At 44.7% G+C, this 17,500-nt stretch overlaps 1 protein-coding gene across 1 annotated transcript in view; it reads right to left on the bottom strand.

Moving 5' to 3' along the window:
- Positions 1–6,970: 6,970 nt before the first annotated feature.
- The window catches only part of LOC308333842 (uncharacterized protein), a gene marked incomplete at its 3' end in the record, with an annotated part of 41,375 nt that continues 30,845 nt past the window's right edge, over positions 6,971–17,500 (bottom strand). The window contains 7 exon segments of the mRNA XM_080790346.1: positions 6,971–7,145; positions 7,147–7,741; positions 8,342–8,684; positions 9,338–9,515; positions 10,086–10,221; positions 15,229–15,356; positions 16,903–17,041. Coding sequence (XP_080646472.1) covers positions 6,971–7,145; positions 7,147–7,741; positions 8,342–8,684; positions 9,338–9,515; positions 10,086–10,221; positions 15,229–15,356; positions 16,903–17,041 — 1,694 coding nt within the window.

Raw genomic sequence — 17,500 nt, 5'->3', positions numbered from 1 at the left:
CTGTTGGCTAGAGGCACTCTCCCATCGCCGCAACACATTGCAAGCTTGTAAATGTGCTATTCTTTTGTACACAACACGTTCACAAATCAAGCGTTAGTAAGCCCAGAGCTATGAGGGAAAGGAAAAGTGCTAGTACCGTCGGAAAGACCTCAATAGGATAAGGTCAAAATGTGAGAGTGACTTCGGTCAAGGTTCACTGCTCTGCACTGCAGGAGAACACAGGTAGAAGGACCGTTGAGGTAGCCCAGGCTACCGTGCGTTGAGGAACAAAGAGTAGTATAGAAGAGTACAGAATTGTCGCTGTTTCATTTCAGGCAACAACTCCCTACCTAATGAGCCGGCAGAGAATTTCATATTCATAAAATGTACAACCCCACTGCCCTCTGCAAACCAACCGGTCTGAATAAAACATATTAACAATACTTCCACTGAATGACTGGAAGATGTCCAGTTAAATGTAGCCTAAGGGGGGAAAGAGATTCCATCCTGAAACATTTAGAGGCCAAATGGTCATTTTAATTGACTATCCACATAGAGAATACAGTAGTAATACAGTATAATGGCTCCATCTCTGGATATTACGTGACCTTTCCAGTTTTCCTCCCAGCACCTTATAGTTACATGACCTCATGAATGGAATGTTCCACACAGCAGACTGCGTCACATGAACTCTTAATGACCTCAGCAGCCATGGCCACTACCAGGAAACGACCTCCGTGCGTCTCATGAGGTGATGCTGGCACTGTACATACTATGCTTTAGAACACTAAGATGGATGGAGGAGCATTGTAGAACTACACTAGGTCTGGAGTGGACCGTGCACCCACTGAAAGACCTTGACCTTCTTACCCTGGTTTTTCTGTTTTCAAATGCATGCATGCACGCACGCACCCACGCACGCACGTACATACAGTGTGGAAAATGATCATAATTATGTAGAGGACGTACAGTGTATGGTGTGGTAATGAAGAGAGGCCAGGTCTGGCTTATCACTCACAGACAGCATGCATTGATGGAGGTGACTGAATCACAAAGAATCTCTTTCAGTCTCTGTTGTCCTAATTCTCTCACCCACAAAGATGTATTGTGTGTTATGTGAGTGTGAGTGTGAGTGTGAGTGTGAGTGTGAGTGTGAGTGTGTGTGTGTGTGTGTGTGTGCACGCACGCGCGCGCAAAAACGTACTCCTGGCACCCTGTTCTTGTCTTTGTCTCCAAAGACAAGCACCAGGATTAACGGGATGTAGAGGTCGAAGTCAAATTAGCTTCAAGAGATGTAGCCTAACACTGTGGAAGGTCTACTTTCACTGCATCTAATGTGCAACTACTATACTACTTGTATAATTTAATATTATGTAAATATTTTAATATTAATATTTGTTTAATATTATGTATGAGGAAATATATTTGAAGAGCTTAAATGTAACTCAAATATGTGAATATGCATTTCCATTGACCTTTTTTGACTTTAACAAATGAACCTTGGCAAAGACATGGAAAGACATGTGACATGTCACGCATGCCTTTTCAGTAGCTCACTGTAGCATGCATGTACCAGCAATGTTCTGCCACAGATGTAGCCATGGATACATCTGCATTCCAACCATACATAATTGATATAGTTTCCATACCATTTTTCCCCCTTTAAACCCATCGCTCATATAACACATATACCATTCAGACTCAGCCTCATTCAACCCTCATCTCTCAGCAAAGATTAGAAGAGCGACAATCCCCCGGGCTCGGCTGTTTCACGAACTCTATAGGTCAGGAGAGAAAACAGAACACCGGGGCTGGTATATGATTGGGGCCTAATGTGAGCACTGGAGAGTTTTTACTGAGCTGGTGTGATCTTCCAGGCAGACAATGACGCCGGATCTTTGGCCTGCAAGTGCTTACTTAAACCCTATACTTAGTGGACAGGATTCCCAAGGGCTCTCTGTTGGCCCCAGGATAGGGGCTAGGGTTCAAGATGCTAGGATTAAAGTGGTAGAACACCTGTTACACTTAAACTCTTTCTGTTTCCTAGTAGTAGTGCTTGACTCCAGGACCCGGGCTCAAGTCCATTTGCAGTCACTATAACTTGTGACTTGAACTTGACATCTGTGACTTTTAACTTGACTCAGACTTGGAAGTTTTCTGACTTAAACTTGAACAGTCAAAAATGCACATTGTATGACTGAGCAATGCAAATTAGTTTAATGATTAAGTCATCTATAATTGTAATTAATTATCTAGTATTGTGAGAGGTACTACTAAAATTCACTTATGGTAAACGCTATGATCTGATGGGGGGGGGGGGGGAGAACTTGGAGTTCGTATATGCATTTGTTTTCTGATCTAGCATAAGCTTTGTCACAACCAAGAGTCTGTACTGATCGTTGGGCGACTTGGACTTGACTTTGACTTAGTAAGATGACAAGTAAGATGACTTGGACTTGGGACTGGAGACTTCACTTGGACTTGTAGTTAAGTGACTTGACTATAACACTGGCTTTTAGTGTAATGATATGTTAGGGAGAAGTGTGTGGTAGCATGTACTCCTCCACATATTATGGCTAATGTTTACTTGTGTTAGTGTGTGTGTGTGTGTGTGTGTGTGTGTGTGTGTGTGTGTGTGTGTGTGTGTCCTTCCCATGAGGACAGATTGAGCCCACTGAGGTGGGCAGGCACAGGCACGCGCGCACACACACACACACACACACACACACACACCATCAGGTGCCACTACATCCATTGAATTATTCAGTGGCCCCTGAGTGCCACAAGGCAGCAACCAGATTCCTATATCTCTGTTCAGCACCGCATTATTAATGATTCAAAGATGGAGAGATGAGGAGAGACAAGGACAGAGATGAGTGAGAGAGAGAGAGAGAGAGAGAGAGAGAGAGAGAGAGAGAGAGAGGGGGGGGGGGGGGGGTATTTGTTGCTTCACTATGTCCTGTAAATGCAACAATCCAAACTTTCTTCTCTCTCAATTACAGAAACACATTTGTAGCAGTGAATGGTGCTGAGATTAAAACTATCCCCCCTATGGTGGAGGAGAAGGTTGATGTCAGTGAGTGTAATCCCTTATTCGCTGGAATGAAGTACTGCACTTCCCTGATGTACACTGATGCTTACAATTATGAGACCCCCTACTTCCCCTTCACCGGAGACAGCAAGTAAGTGAAAGCCCTGAAACTTGTAAAATGCTAGAACAGCATTCGTGAATGGAATGCCCTTTAAATTGTATTTAAGTCAAATCAATCGTAAAATGGATCTACCTCTCAGGTTGGCTGTGGAGCTCCATCCTACTGGCGAGGTGACGGAATACTCTGCTACCATCACTTATGAGCTCATCACAGAGGATGAGAAGGTTGACATCGTGAAAATGGTCCTGACGGCGGAAGGTAACAAGATTCAGCAAATAATTATTACAAAGCTATAAAATAGCTTATTAATAAGCGGAGGTGATGGCATTTCTCTTACATTGGAGCTGTTCTTATTGTCACATTTATTATTGGTTGGGTGGAGAATGATGGCGAGTAGCAGTGAAAGACAACACATCTTTCACACAACACAAATTTTCTTTAAATCTCTCTGAATATCAAAAAGGCATATTTTGGAACAGAAATACATTTTCACCCATGTATTTTATTTGGCAAGTATAACTTTTCTGTATGGGTTTGTTGACTTACTGTGCATGTGTGGAGAGTCAAAGAACACAAAACAACAGACTGTGCATACAAAAGTTTTATTTCAGATCTACAGTATATGAATACGGTAAAAGAGTCACATTTAGAGGTGCATGACCCTGCACTTCACAGTTTAATAGGTTAAAGTACACAGTACAATCCTCAGCATTATAATTCATCCATTTGTCACACTGAGCGTGAACAAATTATACACATTACATTTATACATTCTCATAGTTTAATGGAGAATTCCGCACTAGCCGTTTTTATTTACTGAATTCTGTTGATAATGTGTATATAAAGAATAAAAAAAATAAGTTATAGGGCGCTGGTCCTTTAACCCATTTTGGGCGGGAACCCCTTTTGGTGATTATGCTTTAGCTATTGAAAAATAGCATATCTACAAGCCCATAGCGTAGGTCTGCTATTTTTGAAAAATCGAAAAGTTAGGCGGGGCGATTGAAAAAGAGATGTAGCGCAAGGCCTGCATGGAGGGTAAATCCGCTAATCCGGTATGGAACGCTTGGCATGGTTTTTTGGGGGGTTTTCAGTGACTAATGGATACGTGTCTTCATCTTTGTGCGGATTTCGCCATTAATGAACACTGAGGATTTTACTGTGTAAAATGACCATATGGCAGAGGTGGAAAGAAACTAACTACATTTACTTAAGTACTTTTACTTTACAATTTTGAGGTATTTGTTCTTTACTTGAGTATTTCCAATTTCCAATACTTCTACTCCACTACATCATACAGTAGTAGATCTGCTATTTTCAAAATATTGGGACATTAACATTCGTCATAGTGAGTACTTTCTACTTTTGGTACTTTAAGTACATTTTGATGCCAATACTTTTGTACTTTTACTCAAACACATTTTGAATTCCGGACTTTTACTTGTAAGTAGTTCCACGTAGCAGTAATCGATACTTTTACTTAAGTAAAACAATTGAGTACCTTTCCCACCCCTGCCAAATGGACATATAGTACGGTATGGGGATGAAACAAGGACACAGTCTTGTTTTAGTCGACTAAATATCATAAGATTTTAGTCGACTAAAGCTACATTTGATTGATTTAGTCGACTAAAATGTATTTTGGCAGGCCTTGGTGCCGTCGTAATGGCTGATTTTACACTTGCTGAAAATAGCCGATCTACAAGCTCACAAGGCGCCGCAGCGCGACACGTTGTGAGCTTGTAGATCGGCTATTTGCATGCAACCAAGTGTAAAATGACTTTTACTTATACTGTCTGGATCTCTTGTCCACACTTCCTAACATTTTAGTCTAGGTTTTATTTGTTGACAAAATTGTCAATATATTTTAGTCTTAGTTTTAGTCATCAATCATAGCTTAGTTTTCATTTAGTTTCCATTGAGTTTTCGTCAGTGAAAAAAGGTAGTCGATGAACATTTCTTGTCATAGTATTAGTCGACGAAATCAACAGTGACAGGCAGCAGTGAAAGTAAAGGCCAAGTGTCCCCAGATTCTCCTGTGATTGTCTCAGTGTCGCGTCCTCTCCATTGAGCGATTACTCTTTGGCACTATGGATTACAGGCAGCTCATGGTGCTCGCGAGTCACGTGGAGATAGTGGTCTCGTGGGTAAGTGCTCGATCTAAGAAGCCATATACAGTCAAATCACGCACAGTATTCATTTAACTAAATTACTGTAATTAACTTTTGTAAAAAAAGAATTACCCTTTCAGATCCATTCATATATGAACACATTTTGCTGTGTGCAGGCAAGTTCAGATTCACTGTGTGCTACATGTACATAACTTGTGTTTGAGATAGTGTCTTCTCTCAGATACAGTATTTAAAGAAAATTCCTGAATGTTAATTTGACTGAGAGAATGTTCATCGGTCAATTTCCTTTCCCTCCCTCTGTCAAGAGGTAGATTTCCGTCTTACACAAACTAATTAAATTCCCATTGACAATGAATGGATAATGTACGATGATAAGAGTGCCACTTACTTCACACGGGTGTGATTTTAATTGAGGTACTGAAAATATAGGTTAAAGAGCAGAATAAGTTGCAGTATTCACGTTGGCATGATTCGTCAGGTTTCCAGGCTAGACAGCCCAATGCATTACATCAAACTTCTGGCTCTAGTTTGTCTCCCAGTGCCACACTCAGGATTTGTGCGTCTGCGTGTGTGTGTGTGTGTGTGTGTGTGTGTGTGTGTGTGTCCTTCCCTTTGGTCAGAAGCGACAGTACTATCTTGACTCCCTCTCTATAGGCAGGGCATAGCAGTGGGAGTGGTCTTCTGGTTCCACTGAGAAATCAGCCTTTAATTTTTCCCATAGAGATTTACAAAAATATTTATATTAATTATTTTAAGCCTAGAATCAAGCCATCCAGGATCCTGGTTAATCATGCCCATAAAACCTTTGATTCTGTGAAAATTTTAAAATCACACCCGTGTGAAGTGAGGGGCGCTAATATAACTCATGTTGATTAGGTGATCGGTGCCAAAACGGTGCCAACACAAACATTAAACGCCATTAACAATAAAGGGACAATATGACGTAAACTTTCCCTTCATTGTCAATGGCGTTTACAAAACAAACATTAAACTGCTAAACAAAGGGTATTTATCACATATAGATCTACGTCAATTCAAATGTCTAACCAGGCGTAAATTCACACCAAAGGGTCTTTTATAGTGTTTATGACCGATCGAGTCATGGTGTACTTACATTAGCATTGGGTTGCTAGGTGATGATGTCAACAGTAGTGGAGCGCGCCATCTTGAATTTCTCGCGCACTCTATCTGTTTCTTTCGATCGCCTGTATCTCCAATCCCTTGTCCCAGATGCGATTTCTGGTCAAAACACGCTTTATTCGACGGCACATATAACGCTGTAATCGTCGCGGTAGTCCTTTCTCATCGTCCAGCGGGAGATCAACATCCGGTCCGACAACACACACAGTGAAAGTAACATTTGTAACGTTCAGTCACAAGTTTTGGCTCTTCAAAATAAGGGTAAAACAGGGGGAAATCCTGTATAGTATCATATAATTTTAAATATTCATTTTTCAACCGATTCAAATGTTTTGTGGTCATGAATCATGATGATCCTGGATGGCTTGATTCTAGGATTAAAATTATTTATATAAATATTTTTGTAAATCTCTATGGGAAAAATGAATGACCAATTTTTCAGTGGAACCCGAAAACCACGCCCACTGCTATGCTCTATAGCGGTCACATACTGTTAACCCCCACCCACCCCCCACCCTCAGACACAGAAGTCAGTGTACAGTCTGTAAGTTCTATGTTTGACGAGCGTCAGTAGTCCATGCTGTGTAGCTGGTTCTTCCTGTCCGTTTTGCCCTGCAGAGCTGCGGGGAGCAGTGGGAGGTTCAAGTCCGCCATGCGGCGCTGGAGAGACGAACGCAGCTGAACAGTGTTCCTCTTCACTCCACTCATCCCTCCTGTCCCCCTCTCCCCTCCTCCTCCTCCTCCCCCCCCCCCCTCTCTCCCCCCCTCTCTCCCCCCCTCTCCTCCCCTTCTCCTGCCGCAGGCTCTTGATGACCAGCGTGTGCTGCCGCTGGGCGGGGAAGGCCGGAGGCTTGGACCCGTTCACCAGGAGCCCCGGGGGTCCGGGCCGCGTCAGCCCCACCCACGTCACCTTCCGGGCCGCGCCGTCCGTTGGGCCGACGTTGCGCAGGCGGGGGAGCGGGGCCGACGGAGACGTCGAGGCCACGGTGCGCTCTCGGTCTGTGGGGGGGTGCACGGCGTCCGAGTCCAGGAGCATCCTGGGAGAGATTCCGGTCTTTTCCGTGGAGTAGAAGGTCTGCAGCTTCTCCAGGCGCTCGTTGATGCCGTTGGCGTGCGGGTGGGGATGGTCGTCGTGGTAGAAGTCCAAACCGGGGTCCGCCGAGCCGTCCGAGTGCGTGGTCCTGAGCAGGTGGGCGGGGCGGGCGGGCCTGGACGTGCCGCCGTCCCGCGCCGGCTCGGCGCCCGCGGGGACTTGACATGGGGCGGAGTCACACAGCTTGGTGGCGGAGCTTTTGGGAGGAGAGAGATGGACCAGCTCCCTGTCGCCAAACAACGACACTGGAAAGGACACCCACACACAAGCGTGTGCACATGTGAGACATCGTGCCACGGACACACACCTCAATGTTTGCGAACGCAGTGAGCACTTACCATGAGACCTAGCAGATCATGTCTGTCCGTGTGTCCGTGTGTGTGTCCGTGTGTCCCCCCTTTGTGCCCATACTGTATATGGAGCTGAGTGATTTGTTTGTGATTTATGCAACACACTCCATATTTGGACGTATAGCTGCTTTGGGGACTCCTTATATGGTTATGGCTAAGTTAAAAACTTAACTTAAAAATAACTTAACTTAAAAAAATAATAACTTAAAAATAAATATGAAAAAAACCCAAATATGTACGAGCTGCGTTCGCTTCCCACGTTTGCGCGTCTTACTGGTACTATATGTTTAATTAGATATTGTACTATTGTGATATTGTATTCTATAAAAATATAAATATCGGACCGGGAAAGATTGGTATCGGCAGATAAAATAATTGGAATTGGATCAGGAGCAAGAAAATGTGATCGGGACATCCCTAGTGCTAAGTGCTATATTCTTGAGTAATATATGTACTCCTGTGAGTGCATGCATGCGTGCTTGATGTATACCCTACCTTCAGGGAACAGCGTCTCTCGGGTGTCCAGAGTGATGGCGATCTGGTCATCGGTGATGCCCTCCTCTGTGGACAGAGGAGCGGTGGTGGAGGGCGAGGGCAGGCGAGGGGGGAGGGGTGGGGAGGCAGAGGGCAGGCGAGGGGGGAGGTGTGGGGAGGCAGAGGCCAGGCGAGGGGGGAGGGGTGGGGAGGCAGAGGGCGGCCGGTTCTCCTCATCGTCTTTGGTGAGATGATCCGCACGGGGCAGCTCGTCCAGCCCCTTCCTGTTGCTCTGCCGCTCCTGCAGTTGGCTCCTCAGAGGCCTGCTGGACGCTTTAGGGGCTTTCTCATTGGCTGGCTCATTCTAAAACAAATGGTGCTTATTGGCTGTCAATCAATGGGGCAGGTGGGGAACACAAATGCAATGTGCACACTGCCAGTATAGGCCAAGGAAGGAAGTAACTATTTTGGACATAGTCAATATTTCTTTCACAATTTAGGACTTCACTGGAAGTCAATAGGTTGGACTAGGCTCAAACATATATCTATAAATGCACCAAGTCTCTGTGCGTGCGTGCGTCTATAATCCATGTAACTCGAGAACTTCAAATTCGCCACACGCGTTCCACACCACCCCAGGGGGTGCAGTGCTCTGCCCAGGCTCTGGACAGAAGCCCTAGATCTCCATAGCTGACCTGTGTTGACATCACAATATGTTCTGACATCTGCGACTCCATATTTGGGCATGCCTGACAAATAACTCCATATATGGGCATAAAAAGGACACAGACATAATAACTGGGTGGGGCATTCATTTCCAACTTGCATTGTTCCCTATTGATCACACCTGATCACCCCCCAACGGGCATTGATCACCCCTAGATCTCCATATATGGAGCTGGCCTGACATCACAATGATGCGCGCCCTTGCCCTTTATTAGGGGATTAGGGTCATGGATGTTTTGGGGACGTTTAGTGTTAGAGACATGTACTGTGTGTGTGAACACGTGTGTATACCTTGCTGCCCTTCCCTCCCTTGGGACCCCTGCTGAGTTTGTTGAGCAGCAGGTGGTAGGAGGCCATGATGGCGGAGGGCCGGTTGGCGGTGAGCGTCTGGGTGACGTCAGACAGGGAGTAGCCCAGGGTCTCCGTCATGTAGGACAACACAGACTGGTTGAGATCCTCTGGATGCAGCCTGAGAGAGAGAGAGAGAGACAGAGAGAGAGAGAGAGAGAGAGAGAATTTGGTACTGTAGACGGACCCCAAGGGTCCTTGGTGGGGTACCAGAGGGTCCCCAGCAAAATGTGTTAATATTGTGTCACAATCGGTTCAACCACTTTAACCTTATTTTATACTTCAGACAGACAGACAGACAGACAGACAGACAGACAGACAGACAGACAGACAGACAGACAGACAGAGACATTTCAGTGATAATTAATCATCCTTTAGTTCAGCTCAAGGTGGGTATAGTGACTAAGCAGTTAGCACTGAATGACAGACAGTAAAAGATGGCGAACCGTGCCAAACTGAAAGGTTCTTGTTTGGTTCATGATGGAATCCAGGCAACACACATTACTGCCAAGTGCAGCCGTATCCGATTGCATTTCCACAGCCCGCCAAATGCTGTAAAAATCATTTAAGCCTGATATAATATACAAACCCATTACACTGCATACCACAAGAATTTTCATTATTCGCCCCTTCCCCTCCCTCTGTGTGTGTGTGTGTGTGTGTGTGTGTGTGAGTGCGTGCGTGTGTGTACCTGTTTTTATGGGAGAGGGAGTTCAGAGGTTTCTTAGCGTAGCCTTCATTGATCCACCTCTCTTCCATAGCAGCTCTGATGCTGGGTCTCTTGGCAGGGTCTGGTTCTAGAAGAGACATCACAAACCCCACAGCACCTGTAACACAGAGGATGGATGGATGGATGGATCAGCATGGTCAGCATTCCTTTTTGGGTTTATGATCCAAACGGGAGTGGATGATTGCGAACGCAGTGATTGCGAACGCAGTGAGCACTTACTATGAGACCTAGCAGATCATGTCTGTCTGTGTGTCTGTCTGTGTGTGTGTCTGTCCCGCTATACGTCCAAATATGGAGTGTGTTGCATCAGCAATCACTCAGCTCCATATATGGGCACAAAAGGGGCCAGGTCCACATATACAGTAACAGCGGGACAGACACACAGACAGACAGACAGACAGACAGACAGACATGATCTGCAGGGTCTCAGCTGCGTTCGCTTCTCGCGTTTGCGAGTCTTACTGGTATCTTACGTCATGTATAGTCATTATTTGTAGTCATCGCCGGAACCCTCAAACCAGAACTTCCTTTCCCTAAAACTGGAAGAATAATATCTTCCCTTGACTCGCTCTCTCGTAGCCTGCGATGAGAATATAATTTCCCTGTGGGATAACAAAGGTATACAGACGCTAAATAGTCTCTGGAAAATACACTCACCTTTTAGAAATCAGCGAAACTACGCCGCATCAAGTTTTATTGGGAAGGTATTATTCTCCCGGTTTGAGGGAAAGGATGTTCTGGTTTGAGGGTTCCGGCCTGATGACTACAAAACAATTAATATAACATTACATTGATAGGTATTTTTCATTTGTAGATCTGTTATTTTGGTGAGGGAATTCTCATGTGATCCTGTGACCTGGTATTCCATAGGTTTTGCAGAATTATGGATTATGAATTGCCCTGTGACTTACATTTCATGTCACGCCGTCCCAGCGTTTAGATAGCTGGCTCCGCCGAGTGTAGATAAAATAATTGTTTTGCACTGTCTGCCTCGCTTTGAGAAATAACATGTTATTTTGACCTTGAGTATGCCGCGCAGACAGCCGGGCTCTGACAAATTAGCCTTAAAACTGGTTAGGGATTTGATTTATAAACTACAAATCATTCAAAACTACATATCCCATGCATAGCTTACTGGTTTGTATTAGGAAGTAACCAGTGAGTCATCCCATTACTGGCTGACACGTGCATTTCTGTGTCTTCCCATCTTGAGTAAAATGATATATATACCGTCTCCATTTTGTAAGACGGTGTGAGAGACCATTTTCAACCAGGTCCTTCGGGACCGGGGGGAATCTTTTTGTGTATATATATTGGCTGTATGTGAATCTTAATTCTTCTCTCATAATTCAAAATATAATGGCTAAAACCTATTGCTCGACTGGAAATCCTTTCTTTTGGTGGACTCTGTTATTCATCCGAGTATTTAAAAGGTAATTTTCTAAAAGTATTTCTTACTTAAGGTAAACATTTTGGTATTGATCCTTCTCCTAAAAGTATTCTTGTTAAATCTAATCTAAAGTATTAAACTCTTATAGTCTAAAAAGTTAGAACCATTTCTGTAAAGTTACAAGCCTTCTGCTTCTAGTTTGGTGAAGAGTATTTATGGTAATTAGATTACTTTCAACAGTAGTTTTACAGTTCCGGAGCTCCAAGCTCTCTAGCTATCGATGCTATCATCCTATCTAACCATTTATTTTAATACAGTCCTTTAAACAGTCATAATACCTATTTGATGGATTTATATCCATCAAACATGACATAAGATATCAACCGCTCCTGACCGGATCACACAGCACGGCTTTCCTCCGAGGTGGAAAGTCTGGTAACGCGAGGTTACAGAGCCGATGGAGAGGAGGGAGAGAGAATGAGCCTATTTCACCCACCAAATAACCTGGCCAATGCATAGCAGTGGACGTGGTTTTACCATAGGGTTTTACAATAATATTTAATTATATCAATTGTTTTAAGCCTTGAATCAAGCGATAAAACAGGAAAAAGAAAATGTATTACTACATCCAATAAATGCCCTCTAGCGTTTTTTCTTATTTTTATTTTTCACAGAATTAAAGGTTTTATGGTCATGATTCATCAGGAACCTGCATGGCTTGATTCTAGACTTAAAATAATTATATAAATATTTTTGTAAATGTCTATGGGAAAGAATGTCTAGAAAACCGCGCCCACTGCTATGCCCTATAACCCCAGCAACAGCATTCAAGCTCACAGCTTTCCTCTTGTACTATACTATCTGCTTATGCATGCACTACACTAGGCTGGTGCCCGATGGGTACTACTACTAAGGAACGATGGAACGCATGCCCCAATATGCACAACCCGAGGTCCTGAATAAAACATCGGATCAGATCAGCGGTTCTGGACAACTGCCGATCCGACCGGTTTCACACTGGGCCTCGCTGCCTCGGCTCCTCTGAGATACTCAGTTTGAAGGGGTACAGTCTGGGGAGAGAGCCATTTCCTGAACATGCTGACAACGTCACAAGCTAATAATGCAGCACTTTGTACTGCAAATACAGTACATGCATACATCCATACTGTAAACGTGCACACACGCGCACACGCACACACACACACACACACACACACACACACACACACACACACACACACACACACACAAAATAATGTTCAACAATGATGCAGCAAAAGGTGGACCTACATATATGCAACAGCTTCATTAGTATGTCTGTCATAGCGCCAGTCAGGCTGGTTGTTTGTTTGTTTGTTTGTCTTGAGATGCTGAACACTGATAGCCTGAAGAACCTGGGGAGCAGACAGACTTCAAGCAGCCATACTAGTCTTTCCAACAACAACAACAACTCCAACTGTTGCTATCGATTGCCACACTTGCAGCAGGGCCAAGTGGAGTAAGTAAGTAATTACAGTAAGTAAGTAGGTCGACATGACTTAAGTATTGTCAGTATCAGCCGAGTAACAAGCATGTCTGTTCCCCATGGGAAATGGATTGCTGAGGTGGAGCGACACACGTACTATCAGCTCCTACATACCCCATGTCTGAGTTACCCAAGAAGTGCTATACTCATAAGCAGCGATGGATTGAAGCCAGCATCTTGCCAATCAAAGGAGAGTGCTCCAATGACTCTCTTCTACGGGGACCTACCACAGGTCACAGACAGGTCAGAGAGAGAAGGATGAGGTTGGCAGGGTACTGTGTCAGGCACAGCCAGGAAAGGCAAGACTCGCACCACCTACAGTACATAGATGCAATGCGGCGCAACAGCGGAGCTAACAATACTGCAGAGACGCTGATGCTTGCAGGAGGGTGTGGACTCAGGGCAACAATTCAGGAGTCCTAACTCTGATTTGGTGTTGGCTAGTTTATTGCATGCATATTGTAATCTGTGTGCGTCAACAATTTGAGAACGGATGGGCCGATTTTCATGAAATTCGGTGAGATTGATCAGTGAGCTGCCCCCGAAGAGACCTTTCAGGTCGAAAATGTTATAGGTCAAGGTCACAATGAAGGTCAAGGTCAAAATGCCATGATCAATCATATCTCAGGAAGATGTAGAACAGGAGATGTCGGTGCAGGCAGGGTTTGCGTTTCATGTTTCTTGATTTTTATCAATGTCTCAACTTCAGGGTGATCACGAGAGAGCTCTGGCTCTACCCTCCCGACCCCAGAATCCAGGCTATGGACACAGTAGCCGTGGCAAGACCGAATGCTAATTCCAACGACACAGACGCCGGGGCTGTAATGTGTTGTTGCCCGTGGGCAACAGTGCTACAACTCGGCTGATCTTATCACGGCGACGGGGAATCGGACCTGTATTTTTATCGCAGCGGTAACAGGAGCTCTGTTTGTTGGTGGTGACACCATGACAGAGTGTAGTGCAACGGGTCCAAGTGTGAGAACGGAGAGATGCACCGAGTTTGAGAAGATGAAGTGTCTGTCTCTCCTCAGATTTTTACTTCTTGAACTCAGCCAGTGTGCTGTGCACATACATACAATTGTATAGGTATACTGTACGTGTGTACGGAAGTATCTACAGGTGTACACGTGAATTAATACAGATGTGCACAGGTGGTGTATCATTGAATGGGTACACATGTGTACACACAGTGCCACCGCTAGGCACACACACAGCACACACTGTGCGTAGGGCAGCGCCACGGTGCCCTGCATGGGCACCAAAATGAGTCAAGGCCATAAATGTTCTCCTCTCTCTCTCTTTCTCTCTAGGTTGTCCTCAGACGAGCCCTCCATCCTCCTCCGCCTAATGAGTCACAACCTGCGTGCATCCCTGCAGCCCATGGCATGTGGATCTGCTCAGAGCTGAAGCAGTTTAAGTGTTATTTAGCACCAACATTAGGACGAATCAAATGTCCAGCAGCGGCCCTGTGTGTACATCTGTAAAGATAGTTGAATACAGGTGTAGAGGTGTATAAGATTCAAACTGTTGTTAGTGGGCACTGCACTGGCATTATGGGTGGTAGGTGTGTTCTCCGCAGCTGGCAATGATTATAATTGATCACATTCACCTGTTCACCTGTGGGCAATCTGGAGTGTGTTGGAGAGTGGTGAGCGTGGTTGTGATACTGTCTGTTGAACACTTGCCAACGCACGCATTATCGCGAACACAACGCCATGCATCACGACATCGATCCGTACTAATGCTCGGGTTGACGGGATATTCTGGGACCTGTTGTACTGTATGCGTTGTATGTTGTGGAAGACGAAAAGGCCAAACACAAGGAATTGGAGTGGAATTGGAGTGCATTATTTTAATCATTCGTGCGAATCGCGCCACAGTGCAGTGTGTCCCGTGTTTAGTTCCTCGCGGTTTTCTTTTGGACTTCCTATAGCCGCAATAAGCTGTACAGATGTAGAGGTGTACAGATGTGTGCAGGTATTTACAGGCGTGTACAGATGTACAGTTGTATAGATGTACAGGTGTATACAGATATGTGCAGGCATTTACAGGTGTACAGCTTTATAGATATAGGCCTACAGATGTACACAATAGTATACACACACACGACACACCTTTATGTGTACAGGTGTATACAGGTGTCTACCAAGACACAAAGCTGCGTTGATGAGCGATCAGGAGTGAGTTACCTTTGCTGACGTCGCTGGGGATTGTACTGATGTCTCCGTTCACCATCTTCTGATGCAGGTGTTTGATGTTGAAGGGCTCCACGGTAAAGGGCAGCGTCCCTGTCAGCATGGCAAACATACTCACACCCCTGCACGCACACGCACACGCACACACACACACACACACACACACACACACACACACACACACACACACACACACACCTCAAACAGAGTGCCACTCCAAATGTTTTGTTCGCTCGCCATGCTTATCGGCACGACACAGAAAGAGACAATATTTGTGTGTTTTTGTAGAACACAAAAGCTTATTTGCATGTAATCACTCCTGTCCATCTGTGGATGTGGCTGTTAAAACACAAAATAACCCAAGAATGGCTGGCTCACCGATCTCATCGGTGGGAATGAGCTGCCCCGAAGACATAATTGTCTTTCGGGTCAAAACGGTCATTATGTAAAGGTCACCATGGAGGTCAAGTGCTCAACAGGAATGAAAATGAATAGCCGATCCAAATGAATGGGAATGAGATGGAGCCCAAGCCCCACCCAAGCCTGATCATCACATACTATACAGTTGAAGCGGCTCCAATCACATAGCCGTTTGAGAGAGCTCTGTTTGTTTGTTTTGTGTTAACTTAATAGCTCTATCCATTGTAATCATTGCTATAGACCAGGGGTTCTCAACGTTTTTGGCTGGGGACCCCGAAGATTCTTTGGCCATGTCTCGCGACCCTCGCCCCCCTCCCCACCACCAATACAAATTGACTGCTACAATAACCTTAATAATAGAATAAATATATACTGAAACTATAACCCATTGATGCCTGAGGCCAAATCTGGGAACGCCTTCTAGGGCCTGACCTAAGGTTTCTGAAAACCTTCAAATTCTGATGTTTTTCTTTTTAAATAGTTATGTTGCTACATGTATAGCAATAGCTGATGAGACACAGAGAGCACGGCCGGCATCAAGGGTAGAACAACGTATACGTTACACCAGGCGTCAATGGGTTAAGGAAAGTTTATGCATGTACTATGTGTACTATGTAAACTCTAAATTTCCAATTTCCAGCCATTCAGTTGCAAAAACATTTTAAATAATTTGGGGACCCCCCACAGGTTGAGAACCCCTGCTATAAACAGTGATGTTGATGCAGGCAGGGTGTCATGTCTCAGATTTTTATCAATGTCTATATGCGTAGGTGTGTGAGAGACGGAGCCGTGAGAGACACAGAGGTTGTGTTGAGGAGTTGTGGGCAACAATAACCAGGGCAACAATAATCACGTAACTCATTTTTTTCTTTTTCTGATTAATAGATATATGTAAATGACATCACAGTACTCACACAGACCAGGTTAATGACATCACAGACCAGGTAAATTACATCACAGTACTCACAGACTAGGTTGATGACATCACAGTACTCACAGACTAGGTTGATGACATCACAGTACTCACAGACCAGGTTAATGTCATCACAGTACTCACACAGACCAGGTAAATTACATCACAGTACTCACACAGACCAGGTTAATGACATCACAGACCAGGTAAATGACATCACAGTACTCACACAGACCAGGTTAATGACATCACAGACCAGGTAAATGCCATCACAGTACTCACACAGACCAGGTTAATGACATCACAGACCAGGTAAATGACATCACAGTACTCACACAGACCAGACGTCCACCTTGGGGCCGTACTTCTTGTGGGCCAGCAGCTCCGGGGCAGCGTAGGCGGGGCTTCCACACTGAGTGGCCAGCAGATCCATAGACATGGACTCTGGCTTCAGGGTGTTACTGAGACCAAAGTCTGCAGAGAGAGAAAACAGATCCATAGACATGGACTCTGGCTTCAGGGTGTTACTGAGACCAAAGTCTGCAGAGAGAGAAAACAGATCCATAGACATGGACTCTGGCTTCAGGGTGTTACTGAGACCAAAGTCTGCAGAGAGAGAAAACATTTGTGTGGGGATTTTGGTGTTAATTCATTCACTTTTACACATCAGCAAAATGGTATACACAGTGAAGTTCCAATTTCCCCCACTTGTGTGTGTGTCACTCCTAACCTCCACAGATTAGTCACTCGTGGCCAGACTGTTGCCTCTCGCAATTTTCAAATGCTTCCGTAAGTTCCGTCATACAGTCTGGAGCAACGGAAGCTTTGATCATGAGTATATGATACAATACAAAGCGGAAGTGAAGCCTTCTCCCCACCTTTACAGTCGCAAATTCACCCCAATATAAATATAAATCATCCAAACATATATAG

The sequence above is a fragment of the Protomyctophum bolini genome (assembly GCF_963924005.1).
Source record: "Protomyctophum bolini genome assembly, chromosome: 19".
Lineage (NCBI taxonomy): Eukaryota > Metazoa > Chordata > Actinopteri > Myctophiformes > Myctophidae > Protomyctophum > Protomyctophum bolini.
This window is presented reverse-complemented; position numbering and strand designations above follow the sequence as displayed.